The sequence below is a fragment of the Gracilinanus agilis genome, chromosome 4 (assembly GCF_016433145.1).
Source record: "Gracilinanus agilis isolate LMUSP501 chromosome 4, AgileGrace, whole genome shotgun sequence".
Taxonomy (NCBI): Eukaryota; Metazoa; Chordata; class Mammalia; order Didelphimorphia; family Didelphidae; genus Gracilinanus; species Gracilinanus agilis.
This window is the reverse complement of record NC_058133.1, coordinates 440,005,861-440,032,769: the sequence shown is the minus strand read 5'-3', so window position 1 is coordinate 440,032,769 and position 26,909 is coordinate 440,005,861. Positions and strand designations below refer to the sequence as shown.

Genomic DNA, 26,909 nt, shown 5'->3' with positions numbered 1-26,909 from the left:
TGAGAGTCAGAGCTGGGATTCAAACCCAGATCTCCAGACTCTCACTCCATCCAGCATTCCTTTGGTTTTCCCCACACTGAAGCCCTAGACCAAAATCACTCAGCGTTTCTTGGGAATATCTTGGTTTTATTCTTTTAACTTATCTTCTAGGAGAGAAACATCAGATTGAGGGCTGGTCTTAAATGAGTTTTTCATAATCTTGTGTGCGTTCCCATTCTCTCTCTCTCTCTCTCTCTCTCTCTCTCTCTCTCTCTCTCTCTCTCTCTCTCTCTCTCTCTCTCTCTCATTCTTTCTCCATTTTTTGCTTTATTTTTCCCCCCAGATCCGTTTTATTGTGGAACTTGTGTGGCCTTTGTCTTTATTTGTCATCCTGATCTGGCTGAGGAATGCCAACCCACTCTACAGCCAGCATGAATGTAAGGATTTGGGTTTGTACCTACTTGGGCAGTAGTTTGGGAAACCCATTTATTCATACATAGTATCGTTGTCTCTATCAGAATGTTTTTAAGAGTATCCACCATTTAACCTTTGGATTGGTATCCCCAGCACTTAGCATGGGACCTGGCCTATAGAAAGTGCTCATTCATTCATTTGTTCATTCGTCCATTTGTTCTTCTATCCTGATCATAAAATCAAAATCAGAAAGCAATAGTGAGGTCCTGCTCCTGTCATCCTCACTGTTTTTTGCTTACTTAATGTTCATGAGTATAGTTTTAGCTCTTGTCCCCCAGTGGCCCTGTCCACCTAAGTCTCAATGGCTGCTTTTCTGTTTGACTGTTTGGATTTTCCATCTTGAAGGCCATTTCCCCAACAAGGCAATGCCCTCAGCCGGACTTCTGCCGTGGCTCCAGGGAATTTTTTGCAACATGAACAATCCTTGTTTCCAGAGCCCAACCCAGGGAGAATCTCCTGGTATCGTGTCAAACTATAACAACTCCATGTAAGTACTGCAAGTCCCTGGCCTCCATCCTGTTGAAACTAGGGAAGAAATATACTGAGGGTCAGAAAAAACCCTCCAGATCTGGAATTGGAGAACCTGGGTTCAAATCTCTGCTTTGACGTTTACTACCAGTGTGGGGGCCTCAGTTTCCTCATCTGTAAATTTGAGACAGTTTTCAACTGGACAGTCTCTGAATTTGGGACCTTATTATCACTTCTATTAACCAGCTGGTCCAAGGACTAGGAGAAGGAAATGGCAAGCCACTTCAGTGTCGTGAGCAGAAAACCTGCCATGGATGGTATAAGCGTGCAATGAATGGTCCCTGGGGTCACAAAACACAACGACCGAACAACGAAAGACCAATAGAAGCAGATGATAATCAAGAACAGGGGTCTTAACTTTATTTTGTATCATGGGCTCCTTTGGCAGTTTGGTGAAGCCTATGGAGCTCTTTTCTACTGTGCTCAGAATAATGTTTTTAAATGCATCAAAAATACATAAGTTGCTATGTGACCCTGGGCAAGTCACCTGTCCCCCATTGCCTACCCTTACCACTCTTCTGCCTTGGAGCCAATACACAGTATTGACTCCAAGACGGAAGATAAAGGTTTAAGAAAAAAAATATGTAAGTTTAGGAGACAACTGGGTGGTTCAGTGGATTGAGATCTAGTCCTAGAGATGGGAGATCCCTAGGTTCAAATCTAGCCTCAGACTCTTCCTAGCTTTATGACCCTGGGCAAGTCACTTAGCCCCACCATTGCCTAGACCTTACCACTCTTCTGCCTTGGAACCAATACATAGTTTTGAGTCTAAGACAGAAAGGTAAGAATTTTTAATATTTAAATATTAGAAATATTTTTAAATTTAATTAAAATGTTTATTTTAAAATAGAAAATAATTTAAATTTAAATTAAAAAAATTAAATACATAAAATTATAAAAGAAACCAATGAATTAAATATAGTTATCAAAACTTAAAAAAAAAATCCATGTAGCCAAGGTCAAGAAACCTCCGTTTCTAGACCGATACTTCCATGGGAAGCTTGGATTCCTCTCTACCCTATCTTTGGCAGGTGAATGAACATACCCAGAGGAAAAAGAAAACTGTTTCATATACGTCATTGCCTGGGGTGGGCTGTGAAGGTGGGAAGCCTTTAATTCTCAGACTAGCTCTGAAGGCCCTGACTTAAGCCTCCCTTTGTAGAGGGGATCATGAAAAGTGAGAAGGAACTGCTCTTTTGCCCAAAGGTGTTTATATTTAAAATGTGAAGCCGTATAATCACCTGCCAATCATTTCATTCCTGACTAGGACAAATGCCCCAGTGAGGAGGGAGTGGCGAAAAAAAATGTGTCATAAGATGTTCAAAACTTAGGTGGAATTCTTGGAGAGAGTCTTTGTCAAATGAAATTAAAATGGACTTTTCTGAATAGAGATGGATATATTACAGAAATTTACCAAAATAAAAATTAGTTGAATGAAGAATATATCTACATAGATTCCTGAACAGTCCAGGCTCACATTAATGATGGTTCAACTGGAAGCACGTGGGCCACAAATCCCCAGTCATTCATTCGTCAGCATGGATTTCTATGGCTTCATTTGTTCAGTTGTGTCTGACTCTTGGTGACTCCATAGACCCTCAATACTCCAGTACTGTCCATGGGGTTTTCTTGGCAAAGATACTTGAGGGCTTTGCCATTTCTTTCTTCAGTAGATTAAGGCAAACAGAGGTCAAGTGACTTGCCCAGGATCCTATAGCTAGGAAATGTCTGAGGCTGTATTTGAACTCAGATCTTCCTGACTTTGGGCCCACCTAGCTGCTCCAATAGCTAGACTAGGACTCAGCTTTTCAACTTAACCTTGGGGACCTTGATGGAGAGGCAACGTGGACCAGTCTTAGAGTCAGAAAGACGTAGGTTCAAGTCCCACCTCAGACACATGCTGTCTGTGTTATCCTGGGCAGAGAACTTAATCTCTTAAGTATTGAAGTAGAAATGCAGGTGAAAACATATTATTTATCATTTGTTTATTTGGTTATATATTTGGGGGTTTAGGTTTTATGGGATTGTTCACTTATAAGAATAAATAATATAGAGATATATAATGTAATATAACGTAATATAACAATGCAATGTAACATAATGTAATATAACAATGCAACATAGCATAACAAAACAACATTAATATAACATAACATAACATAACAATATAATATGATATGATATAATACAATACAATACAATATAATATCGCATAATATAACATAACATAGCATGACATGACATAATATGATATGATATGACATAACATAATATAACTTTACATAACATAATACAATAATATAATATAACATAATATAACATAACATAACATAACATAACATAATGCCCCAGGTAGGATATGATCTGATTGTGTGACCATGGACACCTTGGTTTACCTTATTTGTCAATTGGAAACAACTTTACTGGTTTGGGCTGTACTTTGTAAAATTTAAAGCACTACAGAGACATGAGTTATTATTAGGTGCCCAGCAGGCTCTGCCTGATGCCAGGTCCAGCCCTTTATCTACTGCTTCACCTAGCTTCTTCTCACGAGGGGCCTCTGAGATTTCTTCCAGCTCTAAATCTGTAATCTTCTGCAACCATTGCTCTATGGGAATAATAATGATGATGATGATGATGATGAATGTTGCTCCCGGGATGTCTCCAGGATAAATAAGGGAAGGGCTATTTCAGACACAAGCTATTATTGTTATTTAGGAAATAATTAACATCAAAGGAAATTTTTTATTAACATGGCTTCCTCCTCTGTCTCTAGCTTGGCAAGGGTCTATCGAGATGTTCAAGAACTCTTGATAAATGCTCCAGAAAGTCAACTCCTTGGCCAAATTTGGAATGAGCTACGTAAATTGTCCCAGCTCATGGAGATTCTAAGGAATAATCCTGAGAGAATTGCAGGCAAGTTGGGCCTCAGTACTGGAATATCAGAATTCTAAGGCTAATACACTATTAGGGAGGAGGCCCAGATCTATGTCATCATGGGTTTGAACTTGAGTGGGATCATTTGGAATGGTATCCCAGTTATGCATTGAGCAGGCTTTTTATTTAGTTTGGATTCTTCCAAGCTGGAGAAAACTATTGCTCATGGTATATCTGTTTTTCTTGCCATGTTTTCTCTTCTGTCTCTCCCTTTTTCTTCTTCTCTCAACTCCCAAAGGTTCCATATTGGATCCCATATATTTAACGTTAAGAATTTTTATCTTCCAGGAGCTATAATTTCATTGGCGAAGTTATTTTGTTCACTTATAAGCTTCAGTGCCAAGGGTTCTTAACTGGGGAGGGGGTCCCATGAATTTGTTTTTTAATATATTGATAACTATATTGCAATATCATTAGTTTCCTTGGTAATCCTATGTGTTTTATTTTATGCATCTAGAAATGTTCTTCTGAGATGGGTCCATAGGCTTCAGAAGACTTCCATGACCCAAAAAAGGTTAATAATTGCTACTCTACATTTTTGTAGACAGGCTACATGACTTATCATGGCTAAAAATGCAGCCAACCTGCTGAAGATTCTCTGAGAGCTTAGCAAGGCCTAGTCCTTGGATAGATCCTGCTAGAGCTGGCATGGCATTTAAGAATCCAGAGCCAGCTCCATCCAGGATGAGAGGATGAGGCAGGGCTTTTCATAACAGAAAAATATTTTGTGATATTTTAATCAAAACACTGTAGAAATGGCTCTGGAGGCAAATTACCTGGATTTAAATTCTATCTACCTGTGTAACCTTGGGTAATCATGTAACTTTTCTGTAGCTCAGTTTCTTCACCTGTAAATGAGAGGTTTGGACCAGATAATCTCTGAGACTCCTGCCACCTATGGTAGAATGCTTCTTTGAGTATTTAAGTGTTCCATGTCAACTCTATGATATATGTGGCAATGTATTAAGTCAAAATATTTTATAAACTAGAATATTCCATTCCTGACCAATCCAGATCATAAAGCAGCTACCACAGTCAAGGATTCTCCTCTCTTATGGACATTTCATGACATGAACATCAATGGGGAGCTTTACCTAGAATCTCCATCTTATTGATGGAGGACATTTGTAGACACAGAGATGCAAGGATTTGTTACAGAAGCTAGCCAGAAAGTCAATATTACAAATGGATTAAAACCCAGTCCTCCAATTCCCAATCCCATTCCATTCTACCCCATATCATCCCATTCCTTCCCAGTCCATCCCACCTCATTCTATTTCATTTTATCCCATTCCATCTCAGTTTCATCCCATTCCCTCCCATACTATCCCATCTCATCCCATCTCATTTTATCCCATTCAATCTCATTTCATCCCATTCCTTCCCATACAATTCCATCTCTTTCCATTTCATTCTCTTCCATCCCATCCCATCCCATTCCTTCTCTTTTCTGTCTCATCCCACCCCATCTCATTCCTTCTCATCTCATTCCATTCCATTCCATCCCTTCCCATTCACTATGTGCCAGGTGCCAGGCTAGGTGCCAAAGATACAATGCCTGCCAAATTTAGGCTGTATCAGTCAAGATGTTCAAGCTAAGGCATTTTATACTATCTTGTCTCCTTTCAAATGATCAAATGGGGACTTGAAGATTCTATCAGTGTCTTTTTTTTTTTTATCACCTCTCTACCTAAATATCTCCCTTCTCTCTCTCCTCCACATTGAGTTTTGTATCAAAGAATTTTTTTAAAAGAGAGAAAGCAAGAAATCAGTTCTGCAAAGCTATGCAAAACATTGATTAAGTCTGACAATCCATGCTATTTCATACTTATAGAAGGGAGAGACGTGAATCTTCTCTTCTCTAGGGCAAAGCTTGTGCCCAAGAGAGAATTCTGTTTTAATTTTTTTTTTCCACGTGAGGAGTTTTAAAGCCTATTGACCAAATCAGTAGGAGATGAAGAAAGATTGATTTTAAGCTGGGGAACGGTTAGCTCCTTCTGCCAGTCACTGAGGTATAAAAGAAATTACCCTGAGCTAATGGTACCATAGTTCTAGAAAGACCTCTGAATTTGGAATCGGAGAACCCAGTCTCATGTCCTAGCACTGATCCTAGGCAAGTCACCTCGCCATGCTAAGCCTCAGTTTCTTCACCTGGAAAATGGGAGATTGGACTAGATAGTCTCTAATGTCATCCACCTCTAAATACTTATGAATTATTTAGGTGTCCTAGAAAAGAGGAGCCCCACATGAACCAGTTGGGTTCACTGATTTCCCCAAATCTCATGGCTTCAAGAGACAAGAGATGGGAAGGAGAGGATGAGTTGGGACATTCCTGGCTCCCTGTCTGGCCCCCCGAAGACAAAGCCCTATTGCTCAGAACCTTTCAAACAGTCACCCTTGAACCCTGGACTATGTGACCCGAAGGGGGAAGAGTCAGTCCTTGCAAAGGGCCCATTCTGATTTTGTCAGTTTCTCTTGGGAAAACCAGTTACTAGCTGGAGCCAGGCAGCATTTTGCTTTCATAGCAAACCTGCCTTACTGCATTCTCTGCAGGGGAGGATTAAGGCTAAAAGTGCACAACCAGGAGCTCCCCCTCTTTCTCTTCCCACCCCCTCCCCACCCCAGCACCAAGCAAACCCTGTGGTCTCTCGGTCTTCTGCAGGAGTCTCATCCTCCCCCCTCCCTTTGGCAGCATCCCCTCCTCTCTCCTCCCTTCCATCTCCCAGTTCGATGCCTCCACCCCACCACCGCGGCCCCCTCCTTTCAGCTGGGAAGGAAACAAGAAGAACAACATTTTCAACCAAATTTATTTTGTCTTTGCCGTAGGCCTCCTGGTTCATGTTTCTCCCTCGGGACTCTGGCTAAGCCTCTGTCTGGTATCGACTCCCTCTCATAATCTCGGGGGCCCCAGATTCTCCATTTGGGAGAGAAGAGGGGGGCTCTTCCCTCATCTACTCAGAGGGATAACTGTTGATGGATCTGGGTCCTGCCCCTTTTCCCTGGGGCTTATGGAAAGCAGGTGGCAAAATCAGCAGCCCAGCTATCTGGGTGGTAGCAAAGCTGAGCGTTGGGGGTCCACCCAACTCCCATCCTCTCCATCTCACTCACCCACGTTTGTCCCTTGAGAAGCATAGCTGCGGGATAACTAGGTGGCTCAGTGGGTAGAGTGCCAGACCTGGATATGGGAGACCCTGGGTTCATATTTGGCCTCAGACACTTCCTAGCTGTTTGACCCTGGGCAAGTCACTTGACTCCTATTTTCTAGCCCTTACCTTTCTTCTGCCTTGGAACCAATATGCAATATTGACTCCCAGATGGAAGGGAAGGGTTTAAAAAAAACAAAACAAAACCTCAAAATGGGATCACGAAGAGTTGAACACAACTGAAAAACTACTGAACAACTAACTGAATTATATGTAAGAGGAATTATTTGAGGAGTTTTAAATCTTTTTTTTTCCCCATGTCATTGCAGATCCCTTTGACAGTCTAGCAAAGTCTATGGATCTCTTTTTGAGAATAATGGGCTTTTTTTTTCCTTTTAATTCTCACCTTCTGTCCTAGAATCAATACTGTGTATTGATTCCAAGGCAGAAATTTGGTAAGGGCTAAGCAATGAGGGTTATGTGACTTGCCTTGGGCCACATAGCTAGGAATGTCTGAATCTAGATTTGAACCCAGGACCTTCTGTCTCCAGGCCTGGGTCTCAATCCACTGAGTCACCCAACTGCCCTTGAATAATATGCTTTAAAAAAAATTCATAATCAAAAGAAATGCTAAGTTTTGGTAAGAAGTTAGTGAAATAAAAATGTAATTTTTTTCCCATCCAAGTTCACAGAACCCCTGAAATCTATCTACAGACCATTTAGGTAGGGAATGGTCTATGGATCTCAGTGAAGAAACCCCGGATTAAATTTATTCTGCTTGTCTCTAGAGAGCAGAACCAGAAACAATAGGGGGAAGTCCTGAGGAGACACATGTAGGCTTCATGTCAAGGAAAACTTCTCAAATAATGACACCTATCCAAAAATGGAATTTACTGCTTTGAGAGGTAGTGAGTTGCCTCTCAGAGGTTGGATAACCATTTTGGGTGGGTGGGAATATGTTACTCTGTTCTTGTTCAGGTATATGCTGGACTAGAAGGCTGCCTTGGATTTTTTTGTTGTTATTGTTGTTTGTGTTTTTTTTTTCCCCCAGCTATTATCTTGTAATTCTTACTAGATTATTTCTGAGGTCCCTTCAGCTCTAAAAAAAGCTCCAATCCCCGAAATTCTTATTTCTACAACCCTCATTTACAAAAAGTTTACTAATTAATTTTTGTTACCCATGAGGGAGGCAGATATTTATTTATTTATTTAAAGGAATTGATTTAAAGTTTTATTTAATTAATTGATTTAGAATATTTTCCCATGGTTACATGATTTATGTTTTCCCATGGTTACATGATTTATGTTCTTTCCCTCCCCTCCTCCTACTCCCTTCCCATAGCCAACAAGCAATTCCACTGGGTTTTACATGTGTCATTGATCAAGACCTATTTCCATATTATTAATATTTGCACTTGGGTGATGGTTTAGAGCAGTGATTCCCAAAGTGGGTGCTACCACCCCCTGGTGGGTGCTGCAGCGATCCAGGGAAGCGGTGATGGCCACAGGTGCATTTATCTTTCCTATTAATTGCTATTAAAATTTTTAAAAATTTAATTTCCAGGGGGATAAGTAATATTTTTTCTGGAAAGGGGGCAGTAGGCCAAAAAAGTTTGGGAACCACTGGTCTAGAGGGAGGTGATAGTAAGCTGAATGGAGAATTTGATGGAGTCCATAGCTTAGAGTTCTGCCCAGGGGAGCAGTTGTGTAGTACTCACCCAACCCAGAGACTTCCCGTGTTGTTATTGCCTTATCAGACCACTTCACAGCCTGAGAGAACCTCAGACCCCAAACTGCTCCAGGAGCCAATCCCATATAGATGGGAGGTTGGGAGAAAGGAGCAAAGGGACATGGCGGTGAACCCTACTGCCCCACGTCCCAGAGAAACATCCCACACTTGCTGGATGCTGACTGGAATTCTGCCAGTGGATTTTAGTCCTTTAGCTGAATAAATTCTTTGATCCTTGGTGGATGCCAATACCCTTGGGAAGGGCAACACTTTAGGTGGTGATGAATTATTCGCCTCCATTCAAGTCATCCCCTCCGTGATTCCTCATGTCATGGAAGTTAGTCTGGATTCATGGCTCCTACTAGCAGCAGCTCGGTAGTGTCATGGTGGATAGAGTGCTTGGATTCAAGAAGACCTGAGTTTGAATACAACCTCCAACCCTTACTAGCCCTGTGATCTTGGGCAAGTCACTCATTCTCAATCAGACTCAATTTCTTCCACGGTAACATGAGGAATAATGGTGGCTCCCTCGCAGAGGGTGTCGCGAGAACTGAAAGAGAGAATGTCTATAAGGTGATTTTCAGACCTTAAATAGTGTCTGCATTTTAGCAGCTATTAGCCTTCTCCTCACGTTGGAAAGGCTTCAGGTAGACCATGCCTGTTGTCTGAGAACAAGGCTAGCTTGGCTAAGTTCCCAGAGGGTCCTCAACCAACCAGCAGCAGGGGATGGATTTTTCCTGGATGAAAATCCACATAGTTGTAGAGGGCTTGGAGTCTGCTTTTTTGAAGAGTATCTCTAGCCAGAGCATGCTTTAGTTACTAGTAAATACTTTCCTAGGGCAAACTGAAAGGGGTAGAGATGGGGAAAGACTCCTTTGGAGGCTTGCCACCAAGTTGAGGCCACCAAATGGGTGAGAATGGATAAAGCAAAGGAAAGACTGAATGGGGAAAGCCCCAAACTAGACAATGCCTTGGGCACCCTCTACATTTGATGCCCAGGGACATAGCTCACATGGCTCTGCCCTAATTATATATCTGAGCAAAGCAGTGGAAATCACAGATTCTGGAAGGGAGAACCATTTAATCTTTATATTGAATTTGTTTCAGATGCTTTCCTAAGAACAGACTGCCTTAGGTCCTAGAAGAAGAGGGGGGTAATTTCCACCAGGGGAAGGAAAAGCAGGAGAGATTGGTGCATTCTGAAGCCCAACTTCTTTGTTTTGCTGTCTTGCCTAGAATTGACCTTGCTTAGGCATATCAGCAACTTGAAAACATTTAATAGCTTTGTGCTTTTCTTTTTCAACTTAAATCTCCTTTTAGGCATAGCTTTTGGTGTAGATCTGTTGTTGTTCTTGAGATATGTCCGATTCTTGATGATACAATTTAGGGTTTTCTTGGCACAGCTTTTGGAGTAGTTTGCTATTTCCTTCTCCAGCTCATTTTACAAATAAGGAAAGTGAGGCAAACAGGGTTAAGTGACTTGTCCAAGGTGACATAGCTAGTAAGTGTCTGAGGCCAGATCTGGGTGAAGTACCCAGACAGAAATTCCAATAAAAAATCTTCAATTTGTATAAATTAAAAAAAATTATTTTAAACTGATTTAAAAAAAAAAAAACAAACCCTTACCTTCCATCTTGGAGTCAATACTGTGTATTGGCTCCAAAGCAGAAGAGTGGTAAGGGCTAGGCAATGGGGGTAAAGTGACTTGCCCAGGATCACACAGCTGGGAAGTGTCTGAGGCCAGATTTGAACCTGGGACCTCCCGTCTCTAGGCCTGGCTCTCAATCCACTGAGCTACCCAACTGCCCCCTTAAACTGATTTATTCTTAAAAACTCTATGAGATTAAGTGACTGACCCAGGGTCACACAGATAGAACTGCCCAAGGTCAGATTTGAACCTAGGATTTCCCATCTCCAAACTTGGTGCTCTATCCACTGAGCCACCTAGCTACACTTTTTCCCCCTTTCTTTTCTGCATAATTAAAAGAAAACAACACACCTTTATTTCCATTTTAGAATGGATACTAACTATTGATTCTGAGGCAAAAGAGAGGTAAGGGCAAGGCAATTGGGTTTGAGTGTCTTGCTCAGGGTTACACAGCTAGGAAGTATATTTAAACCCAGGATCTCCCATCTCTCTATCCACTGAGCCACCTAGATGCCACTGTATAAATTTTCAAATGAGCATTTTGAATCTGCGTCTTAGACACAGAGAATGCCTGGACAATAGACCTACCTTTCATAATGCCAGAAGATAATTGATTTAGAGCTGGCAAAGTCTTCCAAGGCCATATAATCCAACCCCCTCATTTTATAGATGAGAAATTCACAGAGAAATGACTTTCCCACAGAGACAGCCAGTAAGTGTCTCAGGTGGGATTCAAATCCAGATTTTCTTAACTCCTTGTCCAGCACGATCCAGTACACTACACTGCCTCTCACTACTATTTCCCCACTTTGTGGAACCTTCTAGTTTTCATGGCTTCTTCAGCAGATCAGACCATCAGTAAAGACTGAAGAGTTTCACTGATGGAAGCCCCAAGAGAGTTCAAATTTGGAAAATCTTAAGTGAATTCTTCTGACTTTTCCTAATTTCATTCAGCATTGTAATGAAGTGCTCAATCAACGAATATTTATTGAATACCTACTATTATGTTACAGTGGATGACTAGAGTCAGGAAGACTCTCATCTTCCAGAGTTCAAATCTAGCCTCAGACACTTACTGGCTTTGTGACTTTGGGCAACTCACCTAACTCTACTTACCTCAGTTTCCTCATCTATAAAATGAGCTGGGAAAGGAAATGCAAACCACTCCAGTATCTTTGTCAAGAAAACCCCAAATGGGATCACGAAGAATCAGACACCACTGAACAACACCTGAAAAACAAATGTCTGAGACTGGCTGGTGTGTGACAGCTGAATGAGACAAGAATTAGAATTAATTAAATGTGTCTTCAATAATCCCTACCTCTTTTTCTTTCCATTGGGGGTTAGTTTCCCCCATTTCCTCCCCTCTAAGCCTTCTGAAAAAATCTCTTTTCAGAAAAGAATCTAAAACACATTCGCACTCAGGTGTAAATGACTGTTGCACACTATGCTGCTGCCAGCTCTTCTTTACCAAAATGGGACTGACTCTGCTCTTGAGAAGTTTATTTATTTGTACCCATTTTTATTATATATACCCATCTTTATTATTTGTACCCATATTTATTATATATACCCTTCTTTATTATTTGTACCCATCTTTATTATATATACCTTTCTTTATTATTTGTACTGATCTTTATTATATATACCCATCTTTATTATTTGTACTCATATTTATCATATCTACCCTTCTTTATTATTTGTACCCATCTTTATTATATATCTTTATTATTTGTACTGATCTTTATTATATATACCCATCTTTATTATTTGTACCCATATTTATCATATATACCCTTCTTTATTATTTGTACCCATCTTTATTATATATATCTTTATTATTTGTACTGATCTTTATTATATATACCCTTCTTTATTATTTGTATCCTTCTTCATTATTTATACCCTTCTTTATGATCTATACCCTTCTTCTCTCTTTTTGGCATGTAGGAAGAGGGATTCGAATCAAGGACATTCTAAAAGAAGAAGAGACACTGACACAGTTCCTGGTGCACACATTTGGCTTGCCTGACTCTGTGGTCTATCTTCTGATGACCTCTCAAGTCCGTCCTGAGCAGGTGGGGGGACTTGAGTGTAACAAGAGGGGTAGAACTGGGCACGTACCCATGTCCCTTGCTGAGGGGTATATGGCTATTCTGAGCTCCATCACCCATGACATGAATGATTAGCGAGTCTTTGGTAGAGGAGGACAAGAAGCTATGATTTCATTTACTAGTTTGGACCTGGGTGCCAAAAGAGAAAGCCAAAGAGGGGGAACAACTGGGAAAGGCAGAAAGGAGGGAATTTTGCCACGTTAGCCTTCTTGCTTTTCAGAGGTCAGGATTAGTCCTTTACACTCAGAAAAATACAACGGGGACAGACAGTATTAAGAAGATGCTTTAAGCTTTGGTTCTGGATGGCAAATGAAGCATCTGTTCCTCCGTGTGTTTCTGGAGTCTTCTTCGGATGCTCCCTTGCTTGGATGAATTCTCATTCATGCAAAAAGACCTTCCCTTCTTCATAGAGGCTGTAATTCCTTCATGGCTCCTAAGCCTATACAATTCTGGTTTTCATTTCCCTTTAAGTCTTTGCCAAAAAGACTTTCCATCTTCTCAGATAGCAGTAAATTTTGTTCAAAGACCCAAATCCACCCCATTTTGTTGTTTCCTGTTGGCTCATATCCTCCCTGAAGGCAGGGCCTAGACCTTTTATCATAGTTTTATACAATGTCTAGTATTATGTGTATGTATTATTTATATTATGAGTACATACTTATGACATTTATATTATGAATTATGAATGAAAGGAAATATGGTACAGTGGAGAGGGTAGAGGACTTAGAAGACTTACGTTCAAATCTTCCCTCAGACACTCATTGGCTCTGTTTCCCTGGACAAGTCACTTTCCCAGCCTCAGCTTCCTCTACTGTAAAGAGAAGGGGTTAGTCAAGATGTCCTTTGTGATCCCTTCTGATGAATCACAGGACCTCTGATACCTTCTATTACTCAATCAATTGTCTCTTAAACTTCTATGACTGAAAAAGTTGTCAAGAAGCAGCCAGCAGCCAACCTGGAAGATATTCGAAGGCAGTAGGTTTGAGCTATATAGACAAAGCTCTCTGGAGCCCATGGTCTCTTCTGTATAAATGGAGATTTTGAACCTTGGACTTTACCCCCCACAAATCCCTTAGGATTTCCCAAAATTCCCTTTAATCTCTCCTGTGCCTCCACATTTGCTATGAGTTCTATAGCTTCTCCCTCTTCCTCTCTTCTCCACGAGTGAGGTCTGGGAGTTTTGCTTTAACTCTAGCTTTTTGTTTTAATAAACTTATTAAATATAATACATTATTGGTTATTAATTTTAAAATCTACACTTCCATATCCTAGTGACACAATGGAGAAAGACCATAAAGGAAAACAAAGTAGAAAATGGCAGGGCAAATGAGGAATGATGCAGCTGCATGCTTAGAAGATCTTCAAGGTCCACCATCATTAACCCTTGAGTTTAGCTCAGGATTTGGCCAGTGGAACCTTGTATCAGGTCTCCTGTCTAGCATTTCTATCTCTAAGGACTGTGGCTAGAAACTTCCTAACTCGTTCCTCCCATTGCCTGCTCAGAAGGGGTAAGAACCTTCAGGCTGGTTTCATGATAAGAGCATTGGCTTGGAACTTGGAGGACCTGGTTTCAAATTCCAGCTCTTCCATTTGCTACTCGTATGACCTAGGGAGAGTCACTACCTGAGTCCCGGGTTCATAGATTCATGAGATTACGGACTGAAGAGCTGGTAGAGACCTCAAAGACCATCTTGTCCAACTCTTTCATTTTATAGATGAGAAAACTGAGGCTGAGATGAAGTGACTTGCCCAGTCACATAGGCAGAAAGGGTCCGAGGAGATATTTAAGCCCTTCTTGTCCAATCTTCCTGACTCCGAATCCAGCATTTTATTATGCTTGTCACATTTCCTGATCCATAAGGTGAAGGGATTGGATTATGGCCCCAGAGATTCCTTCTACTTCTAGATCTATGATTTTATGAGCTAAAAATAATCTTGAAAAAGGTCCAGACCTAGCCATCCGGCACCCCTTATTCAGGTGTTCACAGAAATGGGACAAAGGGTCCTACAGGTCAGACCATTTTTGAGGCATCCCGTTGTCCGTCCCTGGGCACCCTGGTGTCTGTCCCTGAATGTGTTGTCATTGTCAGGCTGCCCCTCTAGCTGGAATGTAGCCCTGCTCAATGGGAGGCTCTGAATGAGGCCAGAGGCCCCCCTTGGCCTTGGGGTGGGGGTAGCGGGCAAGAATGTGTCAGCACCGATTGCTCATTTTCCTCTTTGCTTTCTTTACGGCTCATAAAACCGAAATCCTGGAAATGTGCGTGCTGGTTTCCAGTTGGTAATAAAAGGGAGTTAGAGATAACAGGAGGAATTTAGGGGAAATTTCTTTCCAGTTCCCCTCTGACAAGGCTGGTTATATTTGGAACACCAGTTCCTGCAGGTTTTAGGGCTCGAAAACCTTTCATGTGGAGAGAATAAGAAGTCTGAGTCCTAGTATGGGGGCTTGAGCCCAAGTCACCTAGAGCTCACCCGATGAATAAACCCAGGAGCTTAATGAAAGCTGGTGGTCAACCAGACACATACAAGGGCTCTATTCACATTTGTCCCACGCTGGGGGCTGGGTACAACAGGAGAGGCAGCTTAGTGTAATGGAGAGAGGGCTGGCTTGGGTGTCAGGAAAATCCTAGTTCAGGTCTCACCTTGGACTCCTTCCAGCTGTATGGCCCAGGGGAAAATCACTGAACTTCTTTAGGAGCACCCAAAGGCAACTCTCCGAGACCTTAAATTTAAATTTCAAAGGAGTTACTGATTATCTCTGTGGGAGGATTGTCCACACCCGGCTTCTAAAAACCAACGAAAATACAAATGTGGGTCCAAATTGGGATGTCTCCTTCCTTTAGAACCCCACCATATGCACTGAATAAATACCAATAAAATACAAATGTGGGTCCAAACTGGGATTTCTCCTTCCTTTAGAACCCCACCATACTCACCCATATGTTCCTGTGCTATCAATCTCTTATCTTAATGTCTATGTCTCAATCCCTCTTTCTTTCTCTAGTCCTGTTTCCAGTGATCTGTTTCTCCTTGATTGAGATCTCTAAGTATGGTCTCTTCCTCCCTGACCATCTCAGGCTATTTTGTTCATCATCAAACATGGGCCTTTAATCCTTTAATGCTCATTATTAGATTCCACTCCCAAGGTCCTATTTAAAGGGCTCCTGTGTTCGCTCTCTTGGCTGGAGGATCATCTGAGGATTAGGGCATAGAGGAAAAAGAAAATAAACTTAGCTGCAGTCCCTTGGGATATTAAGTAGCCCAGACCAATCCAAAATACTGCCTGTGGCCTTGTGACCTTACTTAAGGGTGGCCTGGTTTCCCAGTTTGGCCAGGGTGGTTCTGATTTATGATGAATGGAGCAGGCAGCCAGGTTTCCTAGGTAAAAGTCCAGGAGACGCTCTGATGAGCTGGAGCCTTGGGATCCTTACAGTATATGTCCTCGAAGTAGCTAAGCAAATGGATGGGAATGACCCTATGTAATCTGAATTTCACAAAGTAATTCATGTGCTCGGGTTTTTGTTTATAACTTAGTTCCTTGGAGTCTTAGTTGTGGTCCCCCAAAACTCCATCCTAGATGCTGTGCTAAGACAGGGTTTGAGATTGGTACCTATCTCTTGCCTTAAGCTTCTATTGGGACCTCACTTGGGATAAGGAGGAGAGAAGTTTTTGCATCATAAAGGGGATGTGCTATTATTCTCTCCAGTTCGCCTATGGGGTCCCAGACCTGATGCTGAAAGACATTGCCTGTAGTGAAACCCTTCTGAACCGATTCATCATCTTCAGCCAGCGAGGAGGGGCGCGGACCGTCCAGAGAGCCATGTGCCCCCTCTCCCAAGGCAGCCTGCAGTGGGTGGAAGATGCCCTCTATTCTAACGTGGACTTCTTTAAGCTCTTTCAGCTGGTAAGTACCCCCATGGGAGGACCCCCCCACTCCCAAGGTCTGTAGAGCATGGGGCCCTCTATTTGCTGGCTCCTGAATGAACACTCATGGATTATCTCTTCACCAGGATGGTTGTCAATCTAGAATCATGGACTTATGGAATAAGAAGATTCCAAGGAAGTCATTGATCATATTCATTCTTTAGCTACATTCTATAGAAAGTCAAAGTTACAGGAGTAGTAATTACCTAGATATTAAAAAAAAAAAAACACAAAATAAAACTTGAGTGAATAGAGTGCAATGAAAAGAATTATATATATTCAGAATCAGGGGATCTGGGTTCAAAGACTGGTTCTTCCACTACCTTTCTGACTTTTGTGGGATCCATATTTCTGAGAGGGGTTCAAGCTGCAGAAAGTTCACTCTGCAGCTTGAACCCCTCTCAGAAATATGGATCCCACACTTTGAGCAAGTCACTTGATCTCAATAGGCCTCAGTTTCTATAAATTAAGGGGGTGGACTAGATGAGCTCTGAAGTCCCTTCCAGTTCTAAATCCAGGATTACATGAATAATAATAAATAGATTTTTATTCATTTGTTTCTAGATCTTTGATTTTTTATCTGTGTAGGGAATTAGTTTAGAAATTCCCTCCCTTTGGTACAGATAAGCAACTTGCCTATAATTTATAGTCTTAGTGGGTTGCCTGATGCCCTTAGAGTTAAATGATGCTGGTCACAGAGTATGTGTCCAAAGCACAACTTGAACTTGGGTTTTCCTGGTTCTGAGGCCAACTGTCCACCCATTCTGCCTTTTAAAAATAAAGATAATGATCATAATACTAACATTGCCCACCTTTTTATTGGATTTTAGAGTTTATAAGAAGGGAATGCTTTGCAGGGGTGCTGCCCTTGGAACCAGAAAGACTTAAATTCAAAGCTTGGTGCGAAAATTGACATTATTCTAGAATGGCAGGCCCTGGGCCAGTGGGCTTGGAGACCTTCACCAGTCCCTGTCCTGGTCCTGCCCTTCCCATTTTTCCTGGGTTCATTGCTCTGGGGTTGCCTGTCTTCTCAACAGGGGAACCATTCATCAGGTTCACCTCCACCTCTGCTTCCTGGGGAACAATCCTATTTTGGACTCTGGTCTACATGTTCCTTCTGAGCAAGGATGGGAGCAAGTCAAAATGGCGCTAGAGTACAAAGATGAATAAGTCCTAGAGCAGACAAATTTATTCCCACACAGAAAGAGAACACTAAGCAATAAGGAATGGTAAAATGCTTACCATCTATTGGGAGGCTAATATTCAAGCTTCAAGGAGGTGTTTGTTGATAGCTTTTGTCTTTGCAAGAATGATTTTATTTCCTATTTACATTTTACCCCTCCCTGAGCTCAGCCTGATTATACCGAGTGGCCTCTTTCTTTGATGGTCTCTCTCTCCCTGTGGGCTACTCTTTCCCTCTTGTTGGGGTGTGTGTAAGGGGGGGTGGGACAGGGGGAGGCAGTGTCCTGCTGTTGCCTCTGCTGTGGCTGGTCCAAAACAGCTGCTGCCTTCCAAGATCAAAGCCCTGGGCCAAAGGAAAGAAGACACAGACGGGAGGTGGTCCCATCCCAGACATGAGCCCATGAGTTCACTGATTGGAGCCTGCTGTGATGAGGAGGGGAACCAGAGAGAAGAAGATGCCTGAGAGGGGGAGATTATTTCTTTAGTACATCCATAGAGTTTCAGCTCAGCAGTCATAAAAAGAGCCCTGGGGGCAGCTAGGTGGCTCAGTGGATTGAGAGCCAGACCCAGAGACCCTGGGTTCAAATCTGACCTCAGACACTTCCCAGCTGTGTGACTCTGGGCAAGTCACTTAACCCCTATTGCCTAGCTCTTACCACTCTTCTTCTTTGGAACTGACACACAATATTCATTCTAAAATGGAAGATAAGGGCTTAAAATAAAAAAAAGAGTCCTGTGGATGGCAGAGATCAGTTAGAAGATACCTACATCCATCCCACATTCCCAAGGGTTGCTACAATATTTATTATGCTTTTTCTGTTTATTATGTTTTCAGAAGGTCAATTCCTTAAGAATAGGGATTATGACCCAGCCCAGCAGTTTTAATAAATGTTTGTTCAATTGAATCGAATGGATTGGATTGATTAGGATGGAATCTTTCCCAGAGAAGCTTTTGCCTTTTTCTTTTTTTAAGTAAGAGACCTCTGCCCTCTAAATTCCCAGAAATCCTCTTCTATTCTGCCTTTAAAAAGCAAGATTAAAGTTCTTTAAAAAAATACCCAGGAGAATTTTGGGACCTGAGAGCAGGAGCCATTTCATTTTTAGTTTTGTACCCCCAGAGCCAAAGAGAGTGCCTGGCACACGGGAGGTGCTTAATAAAAGCTCTGATTTGAGTTTCCCTCCAATGCTTGGGTCTTCTTTCCAATGGGTTACAAGCATTTGGCTCATTTCAACAAGCTCTTAAGAAGCCCTCTCTGGGTCAGGTGCTGTGCAAAGATGAGAAGGAAGCAGAAGTCTCTTATCTGGAAGGATCTGGGAAATGGGCAGAACACAAAGGACCAACTTTCACTCTCTGTGGCCAGAAAAGGGATTTTTCCTTTGCTCCAAGTGGAAGATGGTACTGCGGGAGGTGGTTTTTCTTTCTCTTAGGTGGCCCAGAGGATAGAGTACTGGACATGGAGTCAGGAAGTTCAGACTTTGAACCTTATTTTACTAGACACTTACTAGTGTGACCCTGTACAAGTCATTGAACTTTTCTCAGCCTCAGTTTCCTGATCTGTAAAATGGGGATGGCGATACTACCTGCCTCCCACTGTTGTTGTGAGAATCGAGGGAGATAGCGAATGTTGGAGAGCTTTGCAAACCTGGAGGTGTTATATAAATTCCAGCTATAACAACATCAATAATAATTGTAATTATTATTAATAATTGTAATTATTATTAATATGGTGGTTACTCCTCCTCCTCACTTTTCTTGGAATGGGCAGAACAACTTCCCAAGACACTTAGCTTGAGGAAGAAGGTGAGATCAGACACTCTACTCTCCCGGTGCCCCTCCAAAATGAGCCTTTCCACTTGAGGAATCCGGGGCGGCACTCGGTACATTCTTTGCCACAAATGAGACCCTCTTTTTATTCCTCCTCAATTGTGTGTGTGATTACCAAGTGCACAAACACACATACCCCAAACAAACAAAGAGAAAAGGCAAGCAAGACCCAGCGGCAGCCAGAGCCTCTGTGGGGGCTGGGGCAGCGGGGTACGGGGGGGCCTTGGCGCTGCCAGCAGGGAAAGGGCTGTTATTGCAGCTGGTTGGCAGGCTGCCATGTTTACCCGATCACAGAGTCACTCAAGCTTTGGAAACCTCAAATTCGGAGATAGCTGGATCTTCTGTTCACGTACACTATTTCTCACACAAATATAGAAATCTTTTTTTTTATTATTATTAAATGCCAAGTTAGTTCTTATTTTTAAAAAAATATTTTTTTAAGAAGGAAAATCTTGTTAAATCCCTGACTGCACCTGCCAGTTAGAGCCTTGGGCATGGCGCCAACTTCTGAAGCCCGGAATATCAGGGGAAATAACTTAGACAACAGGCGAGGGGCAAGCTGGGGTTGGGAGCCACTGAGACCAGCTTTCCTTGTCTTGAGCCCTCTTCTGGAATGACCCTCGCCTTCAGGATCAGCAAGACCGTCCGTCCCTCGAGTCCCTGGGCAAGGAAGCACCACCTCAGAGACTTGAACCCAGAAGGAAAACCCTTAAAGGTCATCTTGTCCAACCCCTTCATTTTCTATATGGGGAAACTGAGGCATGCAGTGACTCATCCCCATGAGAGAACATGGAATGTATGATCCTCTGGGCAGGCTATATAGAGAAGCAGAAAATGAATGAGGCTGATTATATCTGAGGATTTCTTGTTCTTTCTGGCTAGCTTTCATATAGCATTTTCAGGGTCACAATTATCTCATTTGATTATAAACACCATTTGAGGTAGGCGCTAAAATGATCTCTATTTTACATATGTATAAACTGAAACAGAGGTTAAATGACCTACCCAGGGTCACATAGCTATTTTCTCAGGCATTTTACCTACAAAGGCTATCTGGGACTCCCCACTTATTTGCATCTCATCCCCCAAATTATTTCATATTACCCACTACTGTTTTTATTTTGCCTTCCATCTCCAGTGACTTGGTCAGGGTCATATAGCTAAAATTAAAATATTTTTCTTAGGCATTTTACCTGCAAAGACTACCTGGGACTCCCCATTTATTTGCATCTCATCCCTCAAATTATTTCATATTACCCATTACTATTTTTATCTTGTCTTTCATCTCCAGTGCCTAGTAAGTGACTTGCCCAGGGTCACATCCCCACTGTCTGAGGCAGGATTTGAATTCCAGTATTCCTGGCTCCCAGGCCAGTGCTCTATCTCCTACCCTACCTAGCTTAGGACAGAGAACCTTCATCTGTGTTTTGAGGACTTTCACTCCTCCCTGAAAGCAGGAATTGTTGGAGGAGATGCATATGCTTCTTGCCACAGCTGTTTAAGCCGTTTTCACACCTCATAAAACATTTTTTAAAGAAGCTTCACTTTAGTTTTGTGTGAGGGGTTTGGGATGATTTCTGTCTGATTTGGCCCAGGTCTGTCTGTCCTTCCTCCTCCTCCTCCTTTTTTCTCCTCTTCCTCCCTCCCTTCCACTTTCCTTCCCTCCTTCTCCCTCCTCCTCCCTCTGCCTATTCATCCTGTTTTCTCTTGGGCTATGGCCGAATAGCTTTGAAATCTTGCTGAGAAGCAAATCAGTTCCTTCTGTGTTGAATGTTTATTTGTGGAAATTCAGCAGGGGAACTGAGCTTGGTGCCAAGACCTGCCACACTGCTGGGAAACCTGAATTTCCCCTCCCCTCCCCCTGTCACTAGGAGCTGATAGAGGGAATCTGGCCTCCCCAGAGGCTTGGCTCATGGTCTCTCTTCACCTCCTTTCCCCCATCCTCCCACAAACCCCTTTTCAGAAAGCTCATACTAGAGTAGGGTTCAGCCTCCCTTCCTTTCTCTAAACCTCTCCATGGTTCCAGCAAGTTTGGGCTTTTCTGGCTCCATTTTTGCCCTTCTTTGCTGACCCCTGAGAAGGCCACATATTGTTCCCCAAGAAGTAAGACCTGAAGAGGGGGAACCCTAAGGGGCGGCCCCTTTGAATGCTCAGTGATGTTAGGAAATCCCCCCCAAATGTTTGGCCCTTCTGTTCACCAGAAATAAAGCTTGGTAGCTTATCCACTGAGAGCTGGTCTCTGCCCTCCGGGAGGTCACTGCAGCTGGTTAAATTTCAACTGGCCATTTGAAGTCCCTGTTAGGAAATGCTTTTGTCAAGGGCAAAAGGAGAGCCGAAGTCCATTGGAAAAGCCCCAAATCCACAGCATTTGAAAACGAGGTTCTATATTGTGTAGCCTTTCTTATCTTTTAGCTTCTCCTCTTTCCAAACCTTTGAACCTAAAAATCCTCTTAGCATTTGCCATAGCAAATTTTTTGTGACTTGCCCCCAGATTTAAAGAGGGTACAAAGCACCTCCTGGCATCTAGGGGGCAAGTAGAGGAAAGACTGAATAACCTTTCCCAAAGAAGGCAAACATTCTCCTTTTCCCTCATCCTTTGTACCCCTCTCTATACCTCTGGCCCAGAAATGAGTAAGGGAGCATGATCCAGCTCAGCCAATGGTTTCTCCACATCGTCAAGACCTTGCTGAGTCTAAGCCTCCTCAAATGATCTTCTATGGGCTTTTAGAAAAAAAAATTGTTTCCCATGGGGCAATTCCCCCCCCCCTCCTCCCAGAAGGGCTTGCTCCCCTTTACCTGCTTCCCTGGAAATACAACATCCCCTCTGCTGCCCCCCTGACCTTGCAATGCTCTCCCTTCTCCACTCGGCCTCCTGGAATCCCCAGCCTCCTTCAAGGACCAGCTCAAATGGCCCTGCCATTGTTTCAGCAGATATTTATGAGGCAACAGCAGCAACATGCCAGGTCTAGAGCTAGATGCTGGGGAGACAAGGATAAAGAATCAAGCAAATTCTGCTTCTGGAGAGTCTATATTCAGACACGGATCTACAGACATGTAACATTTATAAAGAGCTTTGAGGTTTTCAAAAACACTTTTCATGCTATCTCATTGGATCTTCATAACAACTTCACGAGGAATGCTATTATTATTCCCATTTTACAGATGATGAAACAGAAGCTGGGGAAAATGAAATGATTTACCCAGAGTCAACACTGGTGTCTAAGACCAGGATTTAAACTAAGGTCTTTTTGGTTCTGAGTTGAACATTTTATCTATATACCATCTCGTTGCTTTTCTCGTGTAACGTCGATGTGTGCACGTGCGTGCGTGCGTGCGTGCGTGTGTGTGTGTGTGTGTGAGACGTGAGCATCCACAGATGTATATAGGTGTGTGTGTTTGTGTTCACGTAGAAGTGGCATTTGAGCTGAGCTTTGAAAGAAACCAGAGATTCCTTCTGACTCCTGAGACCATCCATCTAGTCTAATTCCCAGCTGAAGAAGAATCTCCTCTAATATCCCTGGCCGGTGGTGATCTGGCTTTTTCTCCAAAGACTTCCAGCCTCCCAAGACTCATAGAACTCTCATTGCTCCAAAGTGTTCCCCCACATCACACCTCCATTTTCTAGACCAAGACGAGATCTTTGTAAGCTCCCAAAATTTAGGTGGGGAGGAATGGGATGATCCAGGGAAAAGAGCCACCAAGGAGCCAGATATATGACTTTGATAAGAGAGCTATCATGGCGCTCTCCGAATGCCATTGGATCCATCTCGTTGGGTCTCGGTTTCCTCAATTGTAAACCAAAGGGGCTGCACCCGATGACCTCTGAAGCCCTTCTAGCTCTCCTACGACCCTATGACTCCTGGCAGCATCCATCTTCGGAGGCCCAGTCTGGTTCCCACAAGCCACACATACCAGAACCCGAGTCCCCACCAAGAGTCAGAGGCCCCTTTGGCCGGATGCTCTGCCCATTTTCACTCGAGTCTGAGAGCATCGTGTGTCCAGTCTGTTTCACATTCCCACCCCAGTCAGTCAAAGAGACTCTGTTCCCCGCAGCCTTTGGGAAACAGTTCGTCTCTGTGGCCTCTCCTGGAAGGACAGAGCAGGCTTTTTGTTGTTGTTGCCCCTGAGTGAAATAATTTAGTCTAAATTCTTGACTCGTGACGCATTTCCTAGTCCTCAGATTGTCAGTGCTTGTTGCCCCCCTCACCACTGCAGCCGGTTTCCTCTCTTTTCATCTGACACTTAACTGCTGTCAGGTCCTAACAAACATTCCTCAAATCCACAGTTCTCCTGGTTACCCAGCAACACACTTCCCTCCCGGATAAAGCTGGCTGCCCTGTAACAACAGGTCCGAATTCAGCCGTCCACAGACAAGTTATAGAAAACGACTCAATTTTAGTTTCTTTCCTTTTTTTAGGGGGAGACAGTGAAGTATTGGGGCATGGTGGATAGAGGTCTGACCCGGGCACACAACTAGGAAGCATCTGAGGCTAGATTTGAATTGGGTCTTGTACTCGATCCACTGTGCCGCCTAGCTGCCCCCTTTATTTTTCATTTGTTTATTTATTTCTCACCTTTGAAAGTTTATTTAATTAATTCATTTAGGATATTTTCCCACAGTTACAAGATTCATGTTCTTTCCTTCTCCCCCAAACCTCCACCCCTTCCTCCCTGTAGCTGACTAGCAATTCCACTGGGTTTTACATGTGTCATTGATCAAGATCTATTTCCATACTATTGATTTTTGCACTGGGGCAATCACTCTTAGAGTCAATATCCCCAATCATTTCCCCATCAACCCATGTGATCAAGCAGTTGTTTTTCTTCTGAGTTTCCATTCCTAGAGAGCTGCCCCCCTTTAAAGGCATCAGTACACCTTAAATAAAATAGAATGAAGTACTGGGGCATGGTGGGTAGAGGTCTGACCTGGGTTCAGTCCTGCCTTTCACACATGGTGGCTTTGTGGGAAAAATCACCTAACCTTTGGCCCCCAAATGACTTTCTAAGACTCTAAGTTTCAGACCCTTGGACTAGAAGCGTGGCAGCAAGCTGCCAAAGAAGGAGTTCCCCCAACTGTGGAAATCTCCCATTGGAACCCTTTTTCCCACAAATGGGGTTTATGATACTCAAGAGACCTGTCTCTCACAATGTATTTGTAAGGAAAGTGCTCGGCAAATCTTAAATTGCTACAGAAACGTGAATTTACTAGTAGCCTGTTTTCAGAAAAACAACAAAATCCTTGTCATCCTCATTCATCTTCAAAGAATTTGTCTCCTGAGAGCTTAAATAGACACTCACTCAGTGTAAGGAGTTGGAGCCAGCCTGCCTGTAAGCTCCCACATTGTCTGAGGGCTGGACAAAGACCCGAACATTTCTCACACAAGATGAGTAATAATAGGGAAATGATAAAAATGCATATACTCCCCGAGGTCTATTTTCATAGCCTCTTCCCTTCTGGGGCATGGATGCCTCCCTTGGGCTGGACGATGTCCTAGAATCCTGTCGGTCTCATTTACCTGCAGGAAAACATTCAAAGCAGGGGAGATGGATTTTTCCATGATCTGCCCTTCCAGGATGATTGAGTGGCCCCCTCCACCATCAGAGCCAAAAAGGACGTTAGAGGTCATCAAGTAAATCCTGTCCATTTTACAGATGAGAATGCCAAGGCTCAGAGAAGTAAAGGGCTTGCCCAGGTGGCAGAGACAGTCAGGCTTCTTCAATTCAAATCCAGCATAATTTTTGGTCTTTTATAAGGAAATCCATTTGCATTTGGTCTTTACTAACCCCAGAAGGCTTTCCTTAAGCTCCCTATGAGAAGCATACTCGGGAAATCCACTAAAGGAAATGTCTTACCTTATAGAGCTAGGCTTCGTGACTTAGAACTTGGAATGATCCTGGAGGATATCTAATTCTACCCTTTCATTTTACAGATCAGTAAACTGAGACCCAGAGATATTGTGACTTGCCCAAGTTCATAGTGTGTGGCACATATTAGGAGCTTGATAAATGTTTGTTTATTTTTTAAACCCTTACTTTTTCTCGGGGGGAATTTCAGTTCAGCCTACTGGATCTCAAGCTCTCTCTCAAAGGGGGCCTTCTTTTAAAGCACATATTTTAACAGAACCAACTTCTAAGTTCTGTCTGTGGTAGGGGGGCCTGATAAAAGAATGGTCTTCATGCCTTAATAGAATGTATTCTTTTTCACCTGGTTCTGGTTAGACTTATCCCCACTTAGAGAGACAACATTGAGTATGGGTTGGAAACAGTGACCCCACTTGGCTAGAGAGGGCTTTCCCCCAAGGAGACAGCCATTATGACTGCCCCTCTCTGGTTTTCAGTTCTTTGTTCAGTTGTATATTTTGTAGTTTTAGATTTAAACATCAGTGTCTACAGTTTGGGTTCATAGGATAGGATCTGAGTAAAGAGGGAATCTTTCAGAATCTTAATGTGGGGCATAAGGGATAAGTTCAGGAAAAAGAGATCAGGTAATAGAATACACATAAGGCTGCAAAGTGATGCAGTGCATAGAGTGCGAGGTCTGGAGTCAGACAGACTCTTCTTCCAGAGTTCAAATCTGGCCTTGGACACTTATGACTTTGGGCAAATCACTTGACCCTGTTTGCCTCAGTTTCCTCATCTGTAAAATGGGCTGGGGAAGGAAATTGTGAATCATTCCAGTATCTTTGCCAAAAAAACTATAACAACAAAAAAACCCAACTGGGGATACGAAGATTTGTACATGACTGAAAAATGGCTAAACAACAATAGTACACACAGCTGGCACAGAGAGAGGCAAAGTTTTCCTCAGCTATAAAATGGGAAAGAGAATGTTTTTGTCAATGGGAGTTGTGCCTGGGCTTGGGGAACTCTTTGTTCTTTGGGAAATGGAGAAAACTTGTTTAGAATAGAAGGAAGCCTTAGACATTTGAAACACACCCAAACACCCCCCACCACACCCCCAACCTAGACATTCGAGTGAATTTCTTGATACTTCCCTTTAAAAAGTCTTTTCCTACCTCATCATCCACTTCCTTCATGCTGGATGGATGAATTAGGCACTACACCTGAAGTCAAGATGTCTTAGATCCAATTTTGCTTATGATTTTTATTAGCTATGTGACTATGGGCAACTCTTTTAACCACTCAGAACTTCAGCTTCCTCATCTGTAAAATGGGGCTCATAATACCCTTTGGACTCAACTCACCAGTTTGTTTTGGGATTCAAATAAGATAAGGTACTTGGTAAATGGTAAAGTGCTATTCATCAATAAGTCTGACAGCTCTTTAAAAAATAAGCCAATTGATCAGTCAATAAGCTTTTATATTAACTACTCTGTAACAACTACTGTGGAAGGTATTGGGAAGAAAGGGAGAAATGAAACAAGGAAGACAAGAAGAAAGGAAGAGAAAGAGGGGGAGAAAGAAGGAA

At 42.6% G+C, this 26,909-nt stretch overlaps 1 protein-coding gene across 1 annotated transcript in view; it reads left to right on the top strand.

Moving 5' to 3' along the window:
• The window catches only part of ABCA4 (ATP binding cassette subfamily A member 4), a 126,295-nt gene that overhangs the window by 15,093 nt on the left and 84,293 nt on the right, over window positions 1-26,909 (top strand). The window contains exons 2-7 of the mRNA XM_044675489.1: window positions 323-416; window positions 799-940; window positions 3,758-3,901; window positions 12,393-12,516; window positions 16,256-16,453; window positions 23,284-23,546. Of these exons, the coding sequence (XP_044531424.1) occupies window positions 323-416; window positions 799-940; window positions 3,758-3,901; window positions 12,393-12,516; window positions 16,256-16,453; window positions 23,284-23,546 (965 nt within the window). The remainder of the gene's footprint in view (window positions 1-322; window positions 417-798; window positions 941-3,757; window positions 3,902-12,392; window positions 12,517-16,255; window positions 16,454-23,283; window positions 23,547-26,909) is intronic.